Below are 18,196 nucleotides of genomic sequence, written 5' to 3' on the forward strand. Positions count from 1 at the left end.
TTACCGAGGGAGATGCCTTTGCCTCTCCTTGATGATGATCAAGTTTAAAGGTTTCACATTACAACCAGTCCAGTTCTGCGTGGTGGTTAGTTCCAGGGCGGCATCACCTCAATCTATTGGCAAACTTCCACTCGTTCAGAACAGAACTGCTAGATTTTAACCAAAACCGGGATGAGGGAACACATCAGTCCCGACCTAATTACAGTACTTTGCCTTGGCTTCCTCTATCTTTTAGTTGTTTTTGAAGCTCTGAATGATCTGGGAACGGAGTCCATTGCAGGATCACTTATGTTTTATCATTCTGCTTCAGCTGTCAGACCTCCTTACACCGGTCTCTTAAATCTAAACAATCTCCCTCAAAAGATCATTGGCAGCTCAGCTTTTTTGAACTATGCTCCTGAACTGTGGAACTATATGGGATAAACAATTAGTTGATACTTTTAAACAACAGCTCAAACCCTACATATTTAACCTTGCTTTTCACTAACATCTTTTTATCGCTTATTTTTATATTTGTGTTTTACCCTGTTGTAAAGTTCTCTGAACTGCATCGCCTGTATGAAAAGTGTTCTATAAATACATTTATTGTTGTTAATTCCGCTGTTATTGAGGTTGCCGCCTCTGCCTCGCCCTGAAGATGATCGAGTTTAAAGGTTTCACATACCACCTCATTAACTGTCGGTGGAACCAGTTTCACCGCGGATGCTGGAATTACCAGAATACCTCCGCCCTGGAATTAACGCCGTAAATCTCCCTCACTCCCGTTCCAGGACCTATCTCCACTTGCCAAGACTGTGCAGGATCACTCTGCACTCGGTGAGCATCCCTGACCTTCTGCATACGCCCCAACGTTCAGTTCATGGGGTGGGACACACGGCTCCTTTTGCTGTCACACTCTCCCAGGAGCCGTGAGGCAGGACAGATACACCAGGAGAGCTGACGTCCCTTAAAATGGCTACACTTCCCCGAGGTTGGATCAGGTGGTGGTCCGCTTTGCTTTCTGTAGATTCTGCGTTACTTTTAAAATTTTGACCAACTTCCACAGGTGCGCAGAGGCAAGTATTCTGGCAGGCTGCGTCACAATCAGGTTTAAAGCCAAGTGTGACAGTTGTTGTACCTTGCAATACCTAGAATCATAGAGATGTACAGCCCAGTAACCGGCCATTTGGCCCATCTAGTTCATGCCAAAATCATTTAACCTGCCTATTCCCAACAACCCACACCAGGACTTCAGCCCTCCATATCCCTACTATCCATGTACCTATCCAAACTTCTCTGAAACATTGAAATCAAGCTTGCATGCACTTGTGCTGTCAGCTCATTCCACACACTCACGATCCCAAGTGAAGAAACTAAATTACAGTAAATAAATAATATATACACACACAAAAAGTTAAACTAAGTAAGTAGTGCAAGCTTGATTTCAATGTTTCAGAGAAGTTTGGATGCTACTAAATCACTGAGTGTGTGCCTTCAGGCTCCTGGACCTCCTGCTCGATGGTAGCATTGAGAGGAGGACATGTCCTGGGTGATGGGGGTCGTTAATGACGGTTGCTGCTTTTTTGAGGCATCGGCTTTTGAAGGTGTCCTCGGTGGGGGGGGGGGGGGGGGAGGCTAGTGCCGGTGATGGAGTTAGCTGAATTTACAACTTTCTGCAGGTTTGCAGCCAAGAACAGAAAGTGGATTCAGCCCAGTACATCACAGGAAAGCAGCACTCAACATCATGAACCCCCACCATCCAGGCCATGCCCTCCTCTTGCCCTACCACCGGGCAAGAGGTAGAGAAGCCTTGCATCCCACACCACCAGGTTGCTGATCCGGCACGGATAACTTCATTCACCATCAGCTGGAGTGGACTCAGCGCCTTACGTCTACATTCTAAACACCAGCTGCCACTGACTTGCCCACTAGGGATCATCTCTCACCTGGAAGGTGCAGAACTACAGACCAAGAGAGTAAACCCACCAATAAACCAATTGCATTTGGTGAAAAAAAACCATCAATAAACTTTATTTCCTATTTAACATGGAACAGAACATGTGCAGAGATATGCATCAAAAACCCCAGTGGGCTGCCACTGGCTTCCTGACTGTGTGCTTCCGGTATTCCGGTTACCCGGAATCTGACAGTTGCTCCCTGAGATTTGATTCACCCGTCGATGCCCGGAGCAAGCGACACCGGCAGACAGGTGTCAGTCTACACCCGGAGGTTTGCGAACCCTGTGGACTCGGGATCTGTGACCACCTCGAGCCCCCGCCCCCCACAACCACCCAGCGCCATCGGTTTGGACGGCGCACTGTCCCACCCACGGCAGTTTCCAGGTTGTCATTGCACAGGTCCAACAGGACAGACGCACAAACACAGATATTCTCACCGGAGGAACGCAGGGGGAGGGAGGCAGAGATTCAACGGCGGTCTGGTTACTTTCCAGCATCAGAGCCATGAAGGTTGGATGTTTGCAAGGCTGGTGTGAGTCCACCCAGGGAAATAGTGAGTGAGAGTTGTCAAAGATAGAGGTGGGGTGGGGGGTGGGTGGGTGGACTGGATGGGACCTGGCTTCTGGGTTGCTCAGGATTAGTTACAAACTCAAAGTGCACCCGAGTCTTCCCACCCACCCCTCACCCTGTCTCACAGCTCCCAGGAGACAGGAGGGCAACATTCGCAGGGCCAGCGAGGGGGGGGGGGGCAAGAGAGGGATGGTGAACGATGCACTCTGCTGCTGAGTTACTCCTCTGGATGTGATGGCCTCCCTGCACCGCAGACAGACGAGTCTCTCGTTCCATCAGTTGCTCAGCAGTTCCGACCTCCAGTGCCACCTTGGAACACAAATCAGAAGTGTTAGACCCCAACCTGCCCCCACCCCCACCCCCGTGAGGGATTTCAACAAACAGCAAGGGAAGGGCATGTCTAAGGGGAGGCTGCTTGACGATACGAGGTAGCAGAGCGCAGAGAATCCATGCTGATGGAGCCATGGGACAAGCTCAAAAAGCACACGTGGGGCAAGACGGTTCCCCCTTCACCTTCCTTTGGTGCAAGCAGATTCCCCAATGGCGACTTGCACATGCAGCAAGATTAACCCACACACCCAGTGCCCGAAAGCTAAAACAAGCTGTCAAAACAGTCGAAAACTTTGAATATTGCTGATATTCACATGCAAGGTATTAAAAATTAATAGATTTTTTTCTGTTAAAATAAAATAACATTAAAATATTGAAAACATTAATTAGTAACCCAACATTACTACTAGCCCCAGTCAATGGACTGCAGTGGGTGCCTTCTCCTGACAAACAACTGCCAAGGCAGGGCCCTTGGGTGGTCTAGTGTGTACGTGACTCCAGGCCCAGCAGTTGGCTCACCTTGCAAGACCTTTGGGGGGTGATTAAAGAGGGGCAAGGAAACCCAGACCAGACAGCAACACATAACCCCTGCCAATTACAATGCCTACAAAAAGCATTCAACAACCCCGCCTTTCTTTAGGCGGAGGGTGGTGAATCTGTGGAATTCATTGCCTCAGACACTTGTGGAGGCCAAGTCATTGAGCGTATTCAAAATGGAGGCTGTTGGTTCTTGATTACTCGCGTCAAAGGTTACGGGGAGAAGGCAGGGAGAATCGGTGGAAAGGGATAATAATTCAGCCATGATGGAATGGCGGAGCAGACTTGATGGACTAAATAGCTTAATTCTGCTCCAATGTTTTATGGTCTTAAAGCAATATTCATGGGGATGGTTGGGAGGGAGCTTCAGAATACTGTGCTCTCCACATTCAATCGAGACCACTGGCAGACTCACCTCCAGCATGGTGGTCCCACCCAAACTCAGTGATCACCTGTCTCCACCCAGTGCCCAGCAATGCCCACCTACAGGTGACCCAGGATACAGGTGTGTCCTCACGGGAGGGAGTCCGCCTAACCTCACCTGTGACCTTTGACCTCAGAGGGTTTGTTTGACATTGACCTTTGGCACCAGCCTCTCCTGGATCTCAGAAAGAATCCGGTCCCTGGACTGTCCATCCTCCAGCAGCCCCTGCTCAGAGAGAGAGACACACACACGTTACGGAACAAACAAAACAAGACGACAGAAGAGTGGTGGATGTAGTGTATAGGCTGCTAGCGGCTTCGCGGTTAGCGCAACGGTATCACAGCTCAGGGTGTCGAGTCTGAAGGTCATCTGTACGTCCTCTCTCTGGAATGGAGACGAGACTGCCAGTGGAATGGGGGGGTTTTCTCTGCGTGCTCCAGGGTAGGCGATTCAGAAAGTCGGGAGGCATGGGGAAACCAGGGAAACGTAGGTGTGTCGATTCAGAGTTAACTTGCCCAAGGTTGGTGACCAGTGGAGTTTCAGAGGGACCGGCATAAGGAAGCGGAAGGCCAGGTTAGTAACTTTGCAGAATACATGCAGGTTGGAGTTGTGGATATTGACAACACAGGTTACACGGGATGTTGACAGAATGCAGGCCTGGGCTGAGAAGTGGAAGATGAAGTTCAACTTTGAAAAATGATAAGTGATTCACTTTGGAAGGTCAAATTTAAAGGTAGAATACAGGGTTCTTAGCAGAGTGGAGGATCTTCGGGTTCACATCATAGATCTCTGGAAGATGCCATGCAAGCTGATAGGATGGTTAAGAAGGCGGACGGTGTGTTGGCCTTTACAAGTCGGGGGACTGAGTTCAAGAGCCACAAGGTAATGTTGCAGCTCTATAAAACCCTGGGTAGGCCACACTCGGATGTTTCTGTTCAGTTCTGGTTGTCTCACTATAGGAGGGATGTGGAAGCTTTAGAGAGGGTGCAGAGGAGATTCACCAGGACGCTGTCTGGATTAGAGAGGGTGCAGAGGAGATTCACCAGGATGCTGCCTGGATTAGAGAGGGTGCAGAGGAGATTCACCAGGACGCTGTCTGGATTAGAGAGGGTGCAGAGGAGATTCACCAGGATGCTGCCTGGATTAGAGAGGGTGCAGAGGAGATTTACCAGGATGCTGCCTGGATTAGAGAGGGTGCAGAGGAGATTCACCAGGATGCTGCCTGGATTAGAGAGGGTGCAGAGGAGATTTACCGGGATGCTGCCTGGATTAGAGAGGGTGCGGAGCAGATTCACCAGGATGCTGCCTGGATTAGAGAGGGTGCAGAGGAGATTTACCAGGCTGCCACCTGGATTGGAGAGGGTGCAGAGGAGATTCACCAGGATGCTGCCTGGATTAGAGAGGGTGCAGAGGAGATTCACCAGGACACTGCCTGGATTAGAGAGGGTGCAGAGGAGATTTACCAGGGTGCTGCCTGGATTAGAGAGGGTACAGAGGAGATTTACCAGGGTGCTGCCTGGATTGGAGAGGGTGCAGAGGAGATTTACCAGGACACTGCCTGGATTAGAGAGGGTGCAGAGGAGATTCACCAGGATGCTGCCTGGATTAAAGAGGGTGCAGAGGAGATTCACCAGGATGCTGCCTGGATTAGAGAGGGTGCAGAGGAGATTCACCAGGATGCTGCCTGGATTAGAGAGGGTGCAGAGGAGATTTACCAGGCTGCCACCTGGATTGGAGAGGGTGCAGAGGAGATTCACCAGGACACTGCCTGGATTAGAGAGGGTGCAGAGGAGATTCACCAGGATGCTGCCTGGATTAGAGAGGGTGCAGAGGAGATTTACCAGGGTGCTGCCTGGATTAGAGAGGGTACAGAGGAGATTTACCAGGGTGCTGCCTGGATTGGAGAGGGTGCAGAGGAGATTTACCAGGACACTGCCTGGATTAGAGAGGGTGCAGAGGAGATTCACCAGGATGCTGCCTGGATTAGAGAGGGTGCAGAGGAGATTTACCAGGGTGCTGCCTGGATTAGAGAGGGTACAGAGGAGATTTACCAGGGTGCTGCCTGGATTGGAGAGGGTGCAGAGGAGATTTACCAGGACACTGCCTGGATTAGAGAGGGTGCAGAGGAGATTCACCAGGATGCTGCCTGGATTAAAGAGGGTGCAGAGGAGATTCACCAGGATGCTGCCTGGATTAGAGAGGGTGCAGAGGAGATTCACCAGGACACTGCCTGGATTAGAGAGGGTGCAGAGGAGATTCACCAGGATGCTGCCTGAATTAGAGAGGGTGCAGAGGAGATTCACCAGGACACTGCCTGGATTGGAGAGGGTGCAGAGGAGATTCACCAGGATGCTGCCTGGATTAGAGAGGGTGCAGAGGAGATTCACCAGGATGCTGCCTGAATTAGAGAGGGTGCAGAGGAGATTTACCAGGACACTGCCTGGATTAGAGAGGGTGCAGAGGAGATTCACCAGGATGCTGCCTGAATTAGAGAGGGTGCAGAGGAGATTCACCAGGACACTGCCTGGATTGGAGAGGGTGCAGAGGAGATTCACCAGGACGCTGCCTGGATTAGAGAGGGTGCAGAGGAGATTCACCAGGATGCTGTCTGGATTAGAGAGGGTGCGGAGGAGATTCACCAGGACACTGCCTGGATTAGAGAGGGTGCAGAGGAGATTCACCAGGACACTGCCTGGATTAGAGAGGGTGCAGAGGAGATTCACCAGGATGCTGTCTGGATTAGAGAGGGTGCAGAGGAGATTTACCGGGATGCCACCTGGATGAGAGAGGGTGCAGAGGAGATTTACCAGGCTGCCACCTGGATGAGAGAGGGTGCAGAGGAGATTCACCAGGATGCTGCCTGGATTAGAGAGGGTGCAGAGGAGATTTACCAGGATGCTGCCTGGATTAGAGAGGGTGCAGAGGAGTTTTACCAGGATGCTGCCTGGATTAGAGAGGGTGCGGAGCAGATTCACCAGGATGCTGCCTGGATTAGAGAGGGTGCAGAGGAGATTTACCAGGCTGCCACCTGGATTGGAGAGGGTGCAGAGGAGATTCACCAGGATGCTGCCTGGATTAGAGAGGGTGCAGAGGAGATTCACCAGGACACTGCCTGGATTAGAGAGGGTGCAGAGGAGATTCACCAGGATGCTGTCTGGATTAGAGAGGGTGCAGAGGAGATTTACCAGGACACTGCCTGGATTAGAGAGGGTGCAGAGGAGATTTACCAGGACACAGCCTGGATTAGAGAGGGTGCAGAGGAGATTTACCAGGATGCTGCCTGGATTAGAGAGGGTGCAGAGGAGATTTACCAGGACACTGTCTGGATTAGAGAGGGTGCAGAGGAGTTTTACCAGGATGCTGCCTGGATTAGAGAGGGTGCGGAGCAGATTCACCAGGATGCTGCCTGGATTAGAGAGGGTGCAGAGGAGATTTACCAGGCTGCCACCTGGATTGGAGAGGGTGCAGAGGAGATTCACCAGGACACTGCCTGGATTAGAGAGGGTGCAGAGGAGATTCACCAGGATGCTGTCTGGATTAGAGAGGGTGCAGAGGAGATTTACCAGGACACTGCCTGGATTAGAGAGGGTGCAGAGGAGATTTACCAGGACACTGCCTGGATTAGAGAGGGTGCAGAGGAGATTTACCAGGATGCTGCCTGGATTAGAGAGGGTGCAGAGGAGATTTACCAGGACACTGTCTGGATTAGAGAGGGTGCAGAGGAGATTGACCAGGATGCTGCCTGGATTAGAGAGGGTGCAGAGGAGATTCACCAGGATGCTGCCTGGATTAGAGAGGGTGCAGAGGAGATTGACCAGGATGCTGCCTGGATTAGAGAGGGTGCAGAGGAGATTCACCAGGATGCTGCCTGGATTAGAGAGGGTGCAGAGGAGATTCACCAGGACGCTGCCTGGATTAGAGAGGGTGCAGAGGAGATTCACCAGGACGCTGCCTGGATTAGAGAGGGTGCAGAGGAGATTCACCAGGACGCTGCCTGGATTAGAGAGGGTGCAGAGGAGATTCACCAGGACGCTGCCTAGATTAGAGAGGGTGCAGAGGAGATTCACCAGGACGCTGCCTGGATTAGAGAGGGTGCAGAGGAGATTCACCAGGATGCTGCCTGGATTAGAGAGGGTGCAGAGGAGATTCACCAGGATGCTGCCTGGATTAGAGAGGGTGCAGAGGAGATTCACCAGGATGCTTCCTGGATTAGAGAGGGTGCAGAGGAGATTCACCAGGATGCTGCCTGGATTAGAGAGGGTGCAGAGGAGATTCACCAGGATGCTGCCTGGATTAGAGAGGGTGTCTGACGAGGAAAGGTTGAGCGAGCTTGAGCTTTTCTTCTGGAGCGACGGAGGATGAGAGGTGACTTGATAGAGGTGTACAAGATGATGAGAGGCATCGATCGAGTGGTTGGCCAGAGGTTTGTTTTTTCAGCAATGGGGCATAATTTTAAGATGATTGGGGAAAGGTATGGGGGGTGCAGTGTCAGATGTAAACACAGATAGAGCTAAGTTGTGGAACACACTTCCATGGATGGTGGTAGAGGGACCATTAAGAAACTCTTGGATAGATGTATGGATGATAGAAAATTGGAGGGTTGTGTCAGAGGGGTGAAATTGATTTTAGAGTGGTTTTAAAGGGCCGAAGGGCCTGTGCTATGCTGTGACCTTATCAATGAATGCTAACATAGCAGCTGCCATCAGCAGATGGGGCGATGCGTGGGCTGACGGGCACACCCACCAGAATGAGCTGGTCCTTGCTGTGCAGCAGAGCCTGGAGATGGAGCCGCTCGGCGTTGTGACTGCGGGCGCTGGAGCTCTGGAGCTGTGAGAGGCGACGGATTTCTGCTTCCCTGCCCTTGAGCTCCAGGGACACCCGGCTCATCTCCTGGGCATGGGAGGCCTGCGCCCGCCCCTCCTGGGCTGTAATCTCCTGCGGAGAGAGAAGGGAAAGGGAAGCAGAGAGTTACTGTTGGAGCAGGGTCCACCATCGCCGACAGCGGCCCCACTGGTCGGGCTCCCTGCCACCGCTGTGCTCTCAGTCTCGGACAAACAACCACAAGACCTAGGAATAGAAGGAGTCCACTCAGCCCATCGAGTCTGTTCCCCCGTTCCACCGCCCCTTTCATCCCACGTTCTCCCCGTAACCTTTCACAGCCTGACTAATCGAGAACCCATCGATCTCCGCTTTAAATACACCCAATGACTAGGTCTTCACAGCCACGAATTTCACAGATTCACCACCGTCTGGCCAAAGAAATACCCTCTGGTCCCAGACTCCCCCACTCCCACTCCATCTAGTATTCGATAGGCTTCAATGAGATCCCCCTCACCATTCATCTAAACTCCAGTGAATGCAGCCATCAAGTGCTTCTCATATGTTAACCCCTTCATTCCTGGATCAGTCTTGCAAACCTCCTCCAGTGCCAGCACTCCTTTTCTTAGATAACAGCTCACAATACAGCCCAACCAATGCCTTATCGTGGGATCGTGCTGGATCATCCTCGCATCCCAGGGGGGGCTTCAGGCTCCTACCTGGATCAGCCGGTCCTTCTCAGCCAGGGATCGGGATAGCTCCTGGATGACCTTGTCGTAGTCCTCCTTCTGCCGGCTCAGCTTGGCCTGCGCCTCAGACAGGAGCTGCTCCTTGTCCTGCAGTCGGAGGCACAGACCAGCCAGGGAGTCGGGACCCTCGGGCAGACCCCGGGCCAACAGCGATTCCGACAGAGCCTGCGAAGCACAGACGGGGGGGATTGAGGGATCGGGAGTGGACAGGGTGAGCAGTTTCAAATTCCTGGACGCCAACATCTCTCCTGGGCCCAACAAATTGATGCAATTCATCAGGGAGGTCATATTTCATTAGGAGACTCGGTTTGACACCAAGAACTCCGCAGATGCCCATTGAAGAGCACTCTCACTGGCTGCGTCACTGTGGAGGGGCCACTGCACAGGATCGCGAAAAGGGCGGAAAGTTGTAAACCCAGCCAGCTCCATCGTGGGCACGAGCCCCCACAGCTTCATAACATGATGCCTCAAAGAGGCTGCATCCATCATTAAGGATGCTCACCACCCAGGCCATCCCCTCTTCTCATTGCCTCCATCAGGGAGGAGGTACAGGAGCCTGAAGAAGCAAACTCAATGGTTTAGGAACAACTTCTTCCCCTCCGCCATCAGATTTCTGAATGGACAGTGAACCCACAAAAATGTTTTACTCTCTTTTTGTACTATTTTTATATTTAATTTTATAGATCTATTTCTTATTGTAGTTTATATTCTTTGATCATGTGCTGCCATGTACGCTGTCGTAAAATGACCGGTTTCACAATATGTGCCAGTGATGTCAAACCTGATTTGGATTCTGATGGGGGGAGGGCGGGAAGAGGAGAGGGTGGTGGGGGAAGGGGAAGTGAGGGGTGGGGATGGTGTAGGAGTGGCAGGGGGTTTGGAAAAAGATCGAGGGAGGTAAATTGTAACAGAGTACATTGTACTTACTGTAGCAGAGTCCAGGGCGACCCATTTCCTGGAGAATTCTTACCTCCGACAGCCCGTGGAATGGTTTGGGGCTTGTACCCAAGAAGGGTACCAGGCTGTCTGCCTGTCTACTCTCTATCTTTCCTTGGATCCTAGTCCCACCCATCAATCTCTCTCTGCCACTGTCCCCGCCCCACCCCGCCCGTACCTTCACATCGCCGGTCAGGCTGTGCAGAGCGGCCTGCTGTTGCTGTTGGACCTCCTGCCATCCCCGCAGGTCAGCGGCTCGCTGCTCCTCCCACAGCTGCCAGCTCTGCTCCACGCTCCGGCCCAGCCGCTGAAGCTGCGTCTCCTTCTGTCCCAGGCTCACGTTTAACGTCTGCGGGGCAAGAGACAGAAAGGGGGCTTTGGGGAAGGAGAATGCCACAGTGGTGCCAAGGTGTGGGGCTAGGACAGCGGGGAGAAGTCAGGTGACCTCCCCTCAGCGGTGGGAGATCCCGAGGCGAGGGATCATAAACAGAAGAGATTCTACAGAAAATCTTGAAGATCTGACAGGTTTACAAAATTCTGAGAAGCACAGGGGTGGATAGACATTTCCCAGGGTGGAAATGGCTAATACCACAGGACATGTATTAAAGGAGCCGGAATAAGGTGGTGGGGGAGTGGGGGTGAAAGAAGAAGCTGTGAGGTGATAGGTGGAAGAGGGAAAGGGCGTAAAGAAGAGGAACCTGATAGGAGAGGGAACGGACGTGGCGGGGGGGGGGGGGGGTAAACCGGACTCTGAAACGCACTGAGTATCTAAAGTCAGATTCAGATTTACTTGTCACATCTTCATCAAAAGTGATGAAGAAACGTGTCATTTGTGTTAGAAAACAACAGTCCACAGGGGCACTGGGGGCACATTCCTGTGCATGCCCCCATGTTCAGTAACACCACAGGGGCACTGGGGGCACATTCCTGTGCATGCCCCCATGTTCAGTAACACCACAGGGGCACTGGGGGCACATTCCTGTGCATGCCCCCATGTTCAGTAACACCACAGGGGCACTGGGGGCACATTCCTGTGCATGCCCCCATGTTCAGTAACACCACAGGGGCACTGGGGGCACATTCCTGTGCATGTCCCCATGTTCAGTAACACCACAGGGGCACTGGGGGCACATTCCTGTGCATGTCCCCATGTTCAGTAACACCACAGGGGCACTGGGGGCACATTCCTGTGCATGTCCCCATGTTCAGTAACACCACAGGGGCACTGGGGGCACATTCCTGTGCATGCCCCCATGTTCAGTAACACCACAGGGGCACTGGGGGCACATTCCTGTGCATGCCCCCATGTTCAGTAACACCACAGGGGCACTGGGGGCACATTCCTGTGCATGCCCCCATGTTCAGTAACACCACAGGGGCTCTGGGGGCACATTCCTGTGCATGTCCCCATGTTCAGTAACACCACAGGGGCACTGGGGGCACATTCCTGTGCATGCCCCCATGTTCAGTAACACCACAGGGGCACTGGGGGCACATTCCTGTGCATGCCCCCATGTTCAGTAACACCACAGGGGCACTGGGGGCACATTCCTGTGCATGTCCCCATGTTCAGTAACACCACAGGGGCACTGAGGGCACATTCCTGTGCATGTCCCCATGTTCAGTAACACCACAGGGGCACTGGGGGCACATTCCTGTGCATGTCCCCATGTTCAGTAACACCACAGGGGCACTGGGGGCACATTCCTGTGGATGCCCCCATGTTCAGTAACACCACAGGGGCACTGGGGGCACATTCCTGTGCATGTCCCCATGTTCAGTAACACCACAGGGGCTCTGGGGGCACATTCCTGTGCATGCCCCCATGTTCAGTAATACCACAGGGGCACTGGGGGCACATTCCTGTGCATGCCCCCATGTTCAGTAACACCACAGGGGCACTGGGGGCACATTCCTGTGAATGCCCCCATGTTCAGTAACACCACAGGGGCACTGGGGGCACATTCCTGTGAATGCCCCCATGTTCAGTAACACCACAGGGGCACTGGGGGCACATTCCAGTGCATGTCCCCATGTTCAGTAACACCACAGGGGCACTGGGGGCACATTCCTGTGCATGCCCCCATGTTCAGTAACACCACAGGGGCACTGGGGGCACATTCCTGTGAATGCCCCCATGTTCAGTAACACCACAGGGGCTCTGGGGGCACATTCCTGTGCATGCCCCCATGTTCAGTAACACCACAGGGGCACTGAGGGCACATTCCTGTGCATGCCCCCATGTTCAGTAACACCACAGGGGCACTGGGGGCACATTCCTGTGCATGCCCCCATGTTCAGTAACACCACAGGGGCTCTGGGGGCACATTCCTGTGCATGTCCCCATGTTCAGTAACACCACAGGGGCACTGGGGGCACATTCCTGTGCATGTCCCCATGTTCAGTAACACCACAGGGGCACTGAGGGCACATTCCTGTGCATGCCCCCATGTTCAGTAACACCACAGGGGCTCTGGGGGCACATTCCTGTGCATGTCCCCATGTTCAGTAACACCACAGGGGCACTGGGGGCACATTCCTGTGCATGCCCCCATGTTCAGTAACACCACAGGGGCTCTGGGGGCACATTCCTGTGCATGTCCCCATGTTCAGTAACACCACAGGGGCACTGGGGGCACATTCCTGTGCATGTCCCCATGTTCAGTAACACCACAGGGGCACTGGGGGCACATTCCTGTGCATGTCCCCATGTTCAGTAACACCACAGGGGCACTGGGGGCACATTCCTGTGCATGTCCCCATGTTCAGTAACACCACAGGGGCACTGGGGGCACATTCCTGTGCATGCCCCCATGTTCAGTAACACCACAGGGGCACTGGGGGCACATTCCTGTGCATGCCCCCATGTTCAGTAACACCACAGGGGCACTGAGGGCACATTCCTGTGCATGTCCCCATGTTCAGTAACACCACAGGGGCACTGGGGGCACATTCCTGTGCATGCCCCCATGTTCAGTAACACCACAGGGGCTCTGAGGGCACATTCCTGTGCATGCCCCCATGTTCAGTAACACCACAGGGGCTCTGAGGGCACATTCCTGTGCATGTCCCCATGTTCAGTAACACCACAGGGGCACTGGGGGCACATTCCTGTGCATGCCCCCATGTTCAGTAACACCACAGGGGCTCTGGGGGCACATTCCTGTGCATGCCCCCATGTTCAGTAACACCACAGGGGCACTGAGGGCACATTCCTGTGCATGTCCCCATGTTCAGTAACACCACAGGGGCACTGAGGGCACATTCCTGTGCATGTCCCCATGTTCAGTAACACCACAGGGGCACTGAGGGCACATTCCTGTGCATGTCCCCATGTTCAGTAACACCACAGGGGCACTGAGGGCACATTCCTGTGCATGTCCCCATGTTCAGTAACACCACAGGGGCACTGAGGGCACATTCCTGTGCATGCCCCCATGTTCAGTAACACCACAGGGGCACTGGGGGCACATTCCTGTGCATGCCCCCATGTTCAGTAACACCACAGGGGCTCTGGGGGCACATTCCTGTGCATGCCCCCATGTTCAGTAACACCACAGGGGCACTGAGGGCACATTCCTGTGCATGTCCCCATGTTCAGTAACACCACAGGGGCACTGAGGGCACATTCCTGTGCATGTCCCCATGTTCAGTAACACCACAGGGGCACTGGGGGCACATTCCTGTGCATGCCCCCATGTTCAGTAACACCACAGGGGCACTGAGGGCACATTCCTGTGCATGTCCCCATGTTCAGTAACACCACAGGGGCACTGAGGGCACATTCCTGTGCATGCCCCCATGTTCAGTAACACCACAGGGGCACTGGGGGCACATTCCTGTGCATGTCCCCATGTTCAGTAACACCACAGGGGCTCTGGGGGCACATTCCTGTGAATGCCCCCATGTTCAGTAACACCACAGGGGCACTGGGGGCACATTCCTGTGCATGCCCCCATGTTCAGTAACACCACAGGGGCTCTGGGGGCACATTCCTGTGAATGCCCCCATGTTCAGTAACACCACAGGGGCACTGGGGGCACATTCCTGTGCATGCCCCCATGTTCAGTAACACCACAGGGGCTCTGGGGGCACATTCCTGTGAATGCCCCCATGTTCAGCCGAACAGCACAGGGCTGTGCAACTAAAGTGTGAGGTAAAGGGGTTGATGTAGATGGGCAAACAGTCAGTGTGGGTGGGATGAGTCGAAGGGTCTTCTGCTGAGGGGTTACAGCAGGTGACTGGATGGAGGGAGACTCACGTTGATCATTTCTTCGTTGCGAGCTAGGACTTCACCCAGACGTCTGATGTCCCTGTCCTTCTCGAGTAAAGCCTGCTTCAGCCGCTCAGCCTCACTCTCCATCTCCTGCAGGACACCCAGCACCTCTTCACTGGCCTGCTGCAAGTAGCAAAGGGCAATGATGTTATTACCGATCTGTACAGCCTGTGGACCTTCAGTTTGGATCCAGTTGCAGAGGGACATACAGAGGCCCAGGTTTTGGAGCTTTTTAATCAGAACTGGAGGAATTAGTATTGTCCAGGGGATCCAAGGCCTTGTGATGACCCAATGAGATCAAGTCCACTGGAGATCTATTGTGGTGAAAGGCAAATTGCACTGGACACAATACAACTGATGGATGAACATGAAATGTGAAAGTATCTGGGATATCAACAACGAAAATAGATCAGAGTGTGATAAAGGGAATTTACTTCAAGGCTCAAGAAAATCAGCTAAATAGAGCTCAACAGTAAAAATACAACAAAGCCAAGGAACATTTTCACTGCAGGCTCAGAGTCGGAGATCTCTGCACAGAAATAGAAGGGTTCCTTGGGGCAATACAGGACCAGGTGGTTAACACAAAAAAATATCAAAAATGCATAACATAAGCCCAACAAGTGCAAGACAATAAGTGCAGGAATTGCCCAGAAGCAACCCAGCACATTACTGGATCCTGCAGGAGTTATCTCCATCTGGTAACCTACACAGGCACAATCAAACATTATTCATCAAAATCCTGCTTTAAAACACAACTCATAAAAGAAACCATATCGTACTTTAAGTACAAGCCTGACCCAGGTTTAGAGTCCCACAGTGACTACAGCCAATTCGTTACTCTAGACAGGACGATCCATGACAACAGTCCGGATGAACAAGCAAAATCAACAGCCATTCCAAACACACAGAACATTCAGAAATCACAAACAAGAGAGAATCAAGCTACACACAAAATGCTCAACAGGCCAGGCAGCATCTATGGAGAAGAGTAAGCAGTTGACGTTTTGGGCTGACTTCCATCTTTTCTTCAGGACTGAAGTCAGAGTCGGGTAGGGGGAAGCGGTAGCTGACGGGTGAAACCGGGAGAGGGGGAGGTGTGCAGTAAAGACCTGGGAAGTTATTGGTGAAAGAGATAAAGGGCTGGAGACGGGGGCCCAAAATGTCACCTGTACTTTTTTTTCTCCCCCATAGATGTCCGCTGAGCATTTTGTGTGCGTAGCTTGGATTTCCAGCATCTGCAGATTTTCTCTTGTTAGTGACCAGCGGGAGGTGATGCGCAAGTGACGAGATAGGGAGATAGGGAGAAATGGGAATGGGGGACGGTGGAGGAGAAGTCGGTGAGGGGGGGCATTACTGGAAGTTTGAGAAATCAATGATCGTGCCATCAGGTTGGAGGCTACCCAGATGGAATATAAGCTGTTGCTCTTGCAACCCGAGTGTGGCACCTTCTGGGTTTGATTTCAACATTTAAGAGAAATTTGGAGAGATACACGGATGTGAGGAGTGTGAAGGGCAACAGGGAGGGCAAGAAGGGGGTCTCTAGACTTACTTCGAGACCTTCTTCTCGTTTGTCCAACCAGACGCAGAGCGTTCTAATCCCGTTATCCTCTGGGCCATCTTGGGTCTTGTTGCTGGACAGTTGGTTGATCAGCTTCACACACTCCTGCCAGAAATGGGAGAACCAGGGAACAAAACAGACAGACAGAGTCAGCACAGAGGTGACAGTCAGGGAAAGGGGCTGTTACCCATCACCATTTTCTTCATCAGCTCAAAGCAAACCCCGGACATGAAGAACCTGCGTTGCAGAAAAGGCCCAATCAAGCTTAAGCAAGTACCTGGGCCTGTAATCTGCCTACCGCCACAACAGGTCTACAGCAGGTGTAATCTCTTTGACTCTTCAAGTCAAGTCAAGTCACTTTTATTGTCATTTCGACCATCACTGCTGGTACAGTGCACAGTAAAAATGAGACAATGTTTTTCATGCAGCCTTACTCCAGGTCAGCATGTTGTTTATTGACCGTTTATTCCTACAAGTTACCGATCCTAGGCCTCCGTATGTCCCTCTGCAAATGCATCTTTGACTGACTGGAAGCCTGTGCAGATCAGAAATAAGACCTCCACTTTGCTGATAACCAGCACGGGCACACCGCAGGGATGCCTGCTTAGCCCACTGGTCTACTCCCTCTGCACCCATGACTGTGTGGGAGGGGTCAGAGGGTCAGTGGGGAGTGGAACGCTGTCCTGGGGGGTGGGAGGGTGAGTGGTTCACTGGGGAGTGGAACACTGTCCTGTGGGGTGGGGGGGTGAGAGGGTCAGTGGGGAGTGGAACACTGTCCTGTGGGGTGGGAGGGGTGAGAGGGTCAGTGGGGAGTGGAACACTGTCCTGTGGGGTGGGAGGGGTGAGAGGGTCAGTGAGGGGTGGAACACTATCCTGGGGGGTGGGAGGGGTGAGAGGGTCAGTGGGGAGTGGAACACTGTCCTGTGGGGTGGGAGGGGTGAGAGGGTCAGTGGGGGGTGGAACACTGTCCTGTGGGGTGAGAGGGGTGAGAGGGTCAGTGGGGAGTGGAACACTATCCTGTGGGGTGGGAGGGGTGAGAGGGTCAGTGAGGGGTGGAACACTGTCCTGTGGGGTGGGAGGGGTGAGAGGGTCAGTGGGGAGTGGAACACTGTCCTGTGGGGTGGGAGGGGTGAGTGGTTCACTGGGGAGTGGAACACTGTCCTGTGGGGTGGGAGGGGTGAGAGGGTCAGTGGGGAGTGGAACACTGTCCTGTGGGGTGGGGGGGGTGAGAGGGTCAGTGAGGGGTGGAACACTGTCCTGTGGGGTGGGAGGGGTGAGAGGGTCAGTGAGGGGTGGAACACTGTCCTGTGGGGTGGGGGGGTGAGAGGGTCAGTGGGGAGTGGAACACTGTCCTGTGGGGTGGGAGGGGTGAGAGGGTCAGTGGGGAGTGGAACACTGTCCTGAGGGGTGGGAGGGGTGAGAGGGTCAGTGGGGAGTGGAACACTGTCCTGTGGGGTGGGAGGGGTGAGAGGGTCAGTGGGGGGGTGGAACACTGTCCTGGGGGGTGGGAGGGGTGAGAGGGTCAGTGGGGGGTGGAACACTATCCTGTGGGGTGGGAGGGGTGAGAGGGTCAGTGGGGGGTGGAACACTGTCCTGTGGGGTGGGAGGGGTGAGAGGGTCAGTGGGGAGTGGAACACTGTCCTGTGGGGTGGGAGGGGTGAGAGGGTCAGTGAGGGGTGGAACACTGTCCTGTGGGGTGGGAGGGGTGAGAGGGTCAGTGGGGAGTGGACCATTGTCCTGTGGGGTGGGAGGGGTGAGAGGGTCAGTGGGGAGTGGAACGCTGTCCTGGGGGGTGGGAGGGTGAGTGGTTCACTGGGGAGTGGAACACTGTCCTGAGGGGTGGGAGGGGTGAGAGGGTCAGTGGGGAGTGGAACACTGTCCTGTGGGGTGGGAGGGGTGAGAGGGTCAGTGGGGAGTGGAACACTGTCCTGTGGGGTGGGAGGGGTGAGTGGTTCACTGGGGAGTGGAACACTGTCCTGTGGGGTGGGAGGGGTGAGAGGGTCAGTGGGGAGTGGAACACTGTCCTGTGGGGTGGGGGGGGTGAGAGGGTCAGTGAGGGGT

At 53.6% G+C, this 18,196-nt stretch overlaps 1 protein-coding gene across 3 annotated transcripts in view; it reads right to left on the reverse strand.

Moving 5' to 3' along the window:
- Positions 1 to 1,987: 1,987 nt before the first annotated feature.
- si:ch73-95l15.5 (uncharacterized) overlaps positions 1,988 to 18,196 on the reverse strand; it is a 59,623-nt gene continuing 43,414 nt past the window's right edge. For all 3 annotated transcript variants that reach the window (XM_059957487.1, XM_059957486.1, XM_059957485.1), the window contains 7 exons: positions 16,127 to 16,240; positions 14,563 to 14,700; positions 10,480 to 10,650; positions 9,336 to 9,530; positions 8,542 to 8,733; positions 3,916 to 4,023; positions 1,988 to 2,816 (listed from right to left, as the gene is read on the reverse strand). In XM_059957487.1, coding sequence (XP_059813470.1) covers positions 3,931 to 4,023; positions 8,542 to 8,733; positions 9,336 to 9,530; positions 10,480 to 10,650; positions 14,563 to 14,700; positions 16,127 to 16,240 — 903 coding nt within the window. In that variant the 3' untranslated portion in view covers positions 1,988 to 2,816; positions 3,916 to 3,930. The remainder of the gene's footprint in view (positions 2,817 to 3,915; positions 4,024 to 8,541; positions 8,734 to 9,335; positions 9,531 to 10,479; positions 10,651 to 14,562; positions 14,701 to 16,126; positions 16,241 to 18,196) is intronic.

The sequence above is a fragment of the Hypanus sabinus genome (assembly GCF_030144855.1).
Source record: "Hypanus sabinus isolate sHypSab1 chromosome 5 unlocalized genomic scaffold, sHypSab1.hap1 SUPER_5_unloc_1, whole genome shotgun sequence".
Lineage (NCBI taxonomy): Eukaryota > Metazoa > Chordata > Chondrichthyes > Myliobatiformes > Dasyatidae > Hypanus > Hypanus sabinus.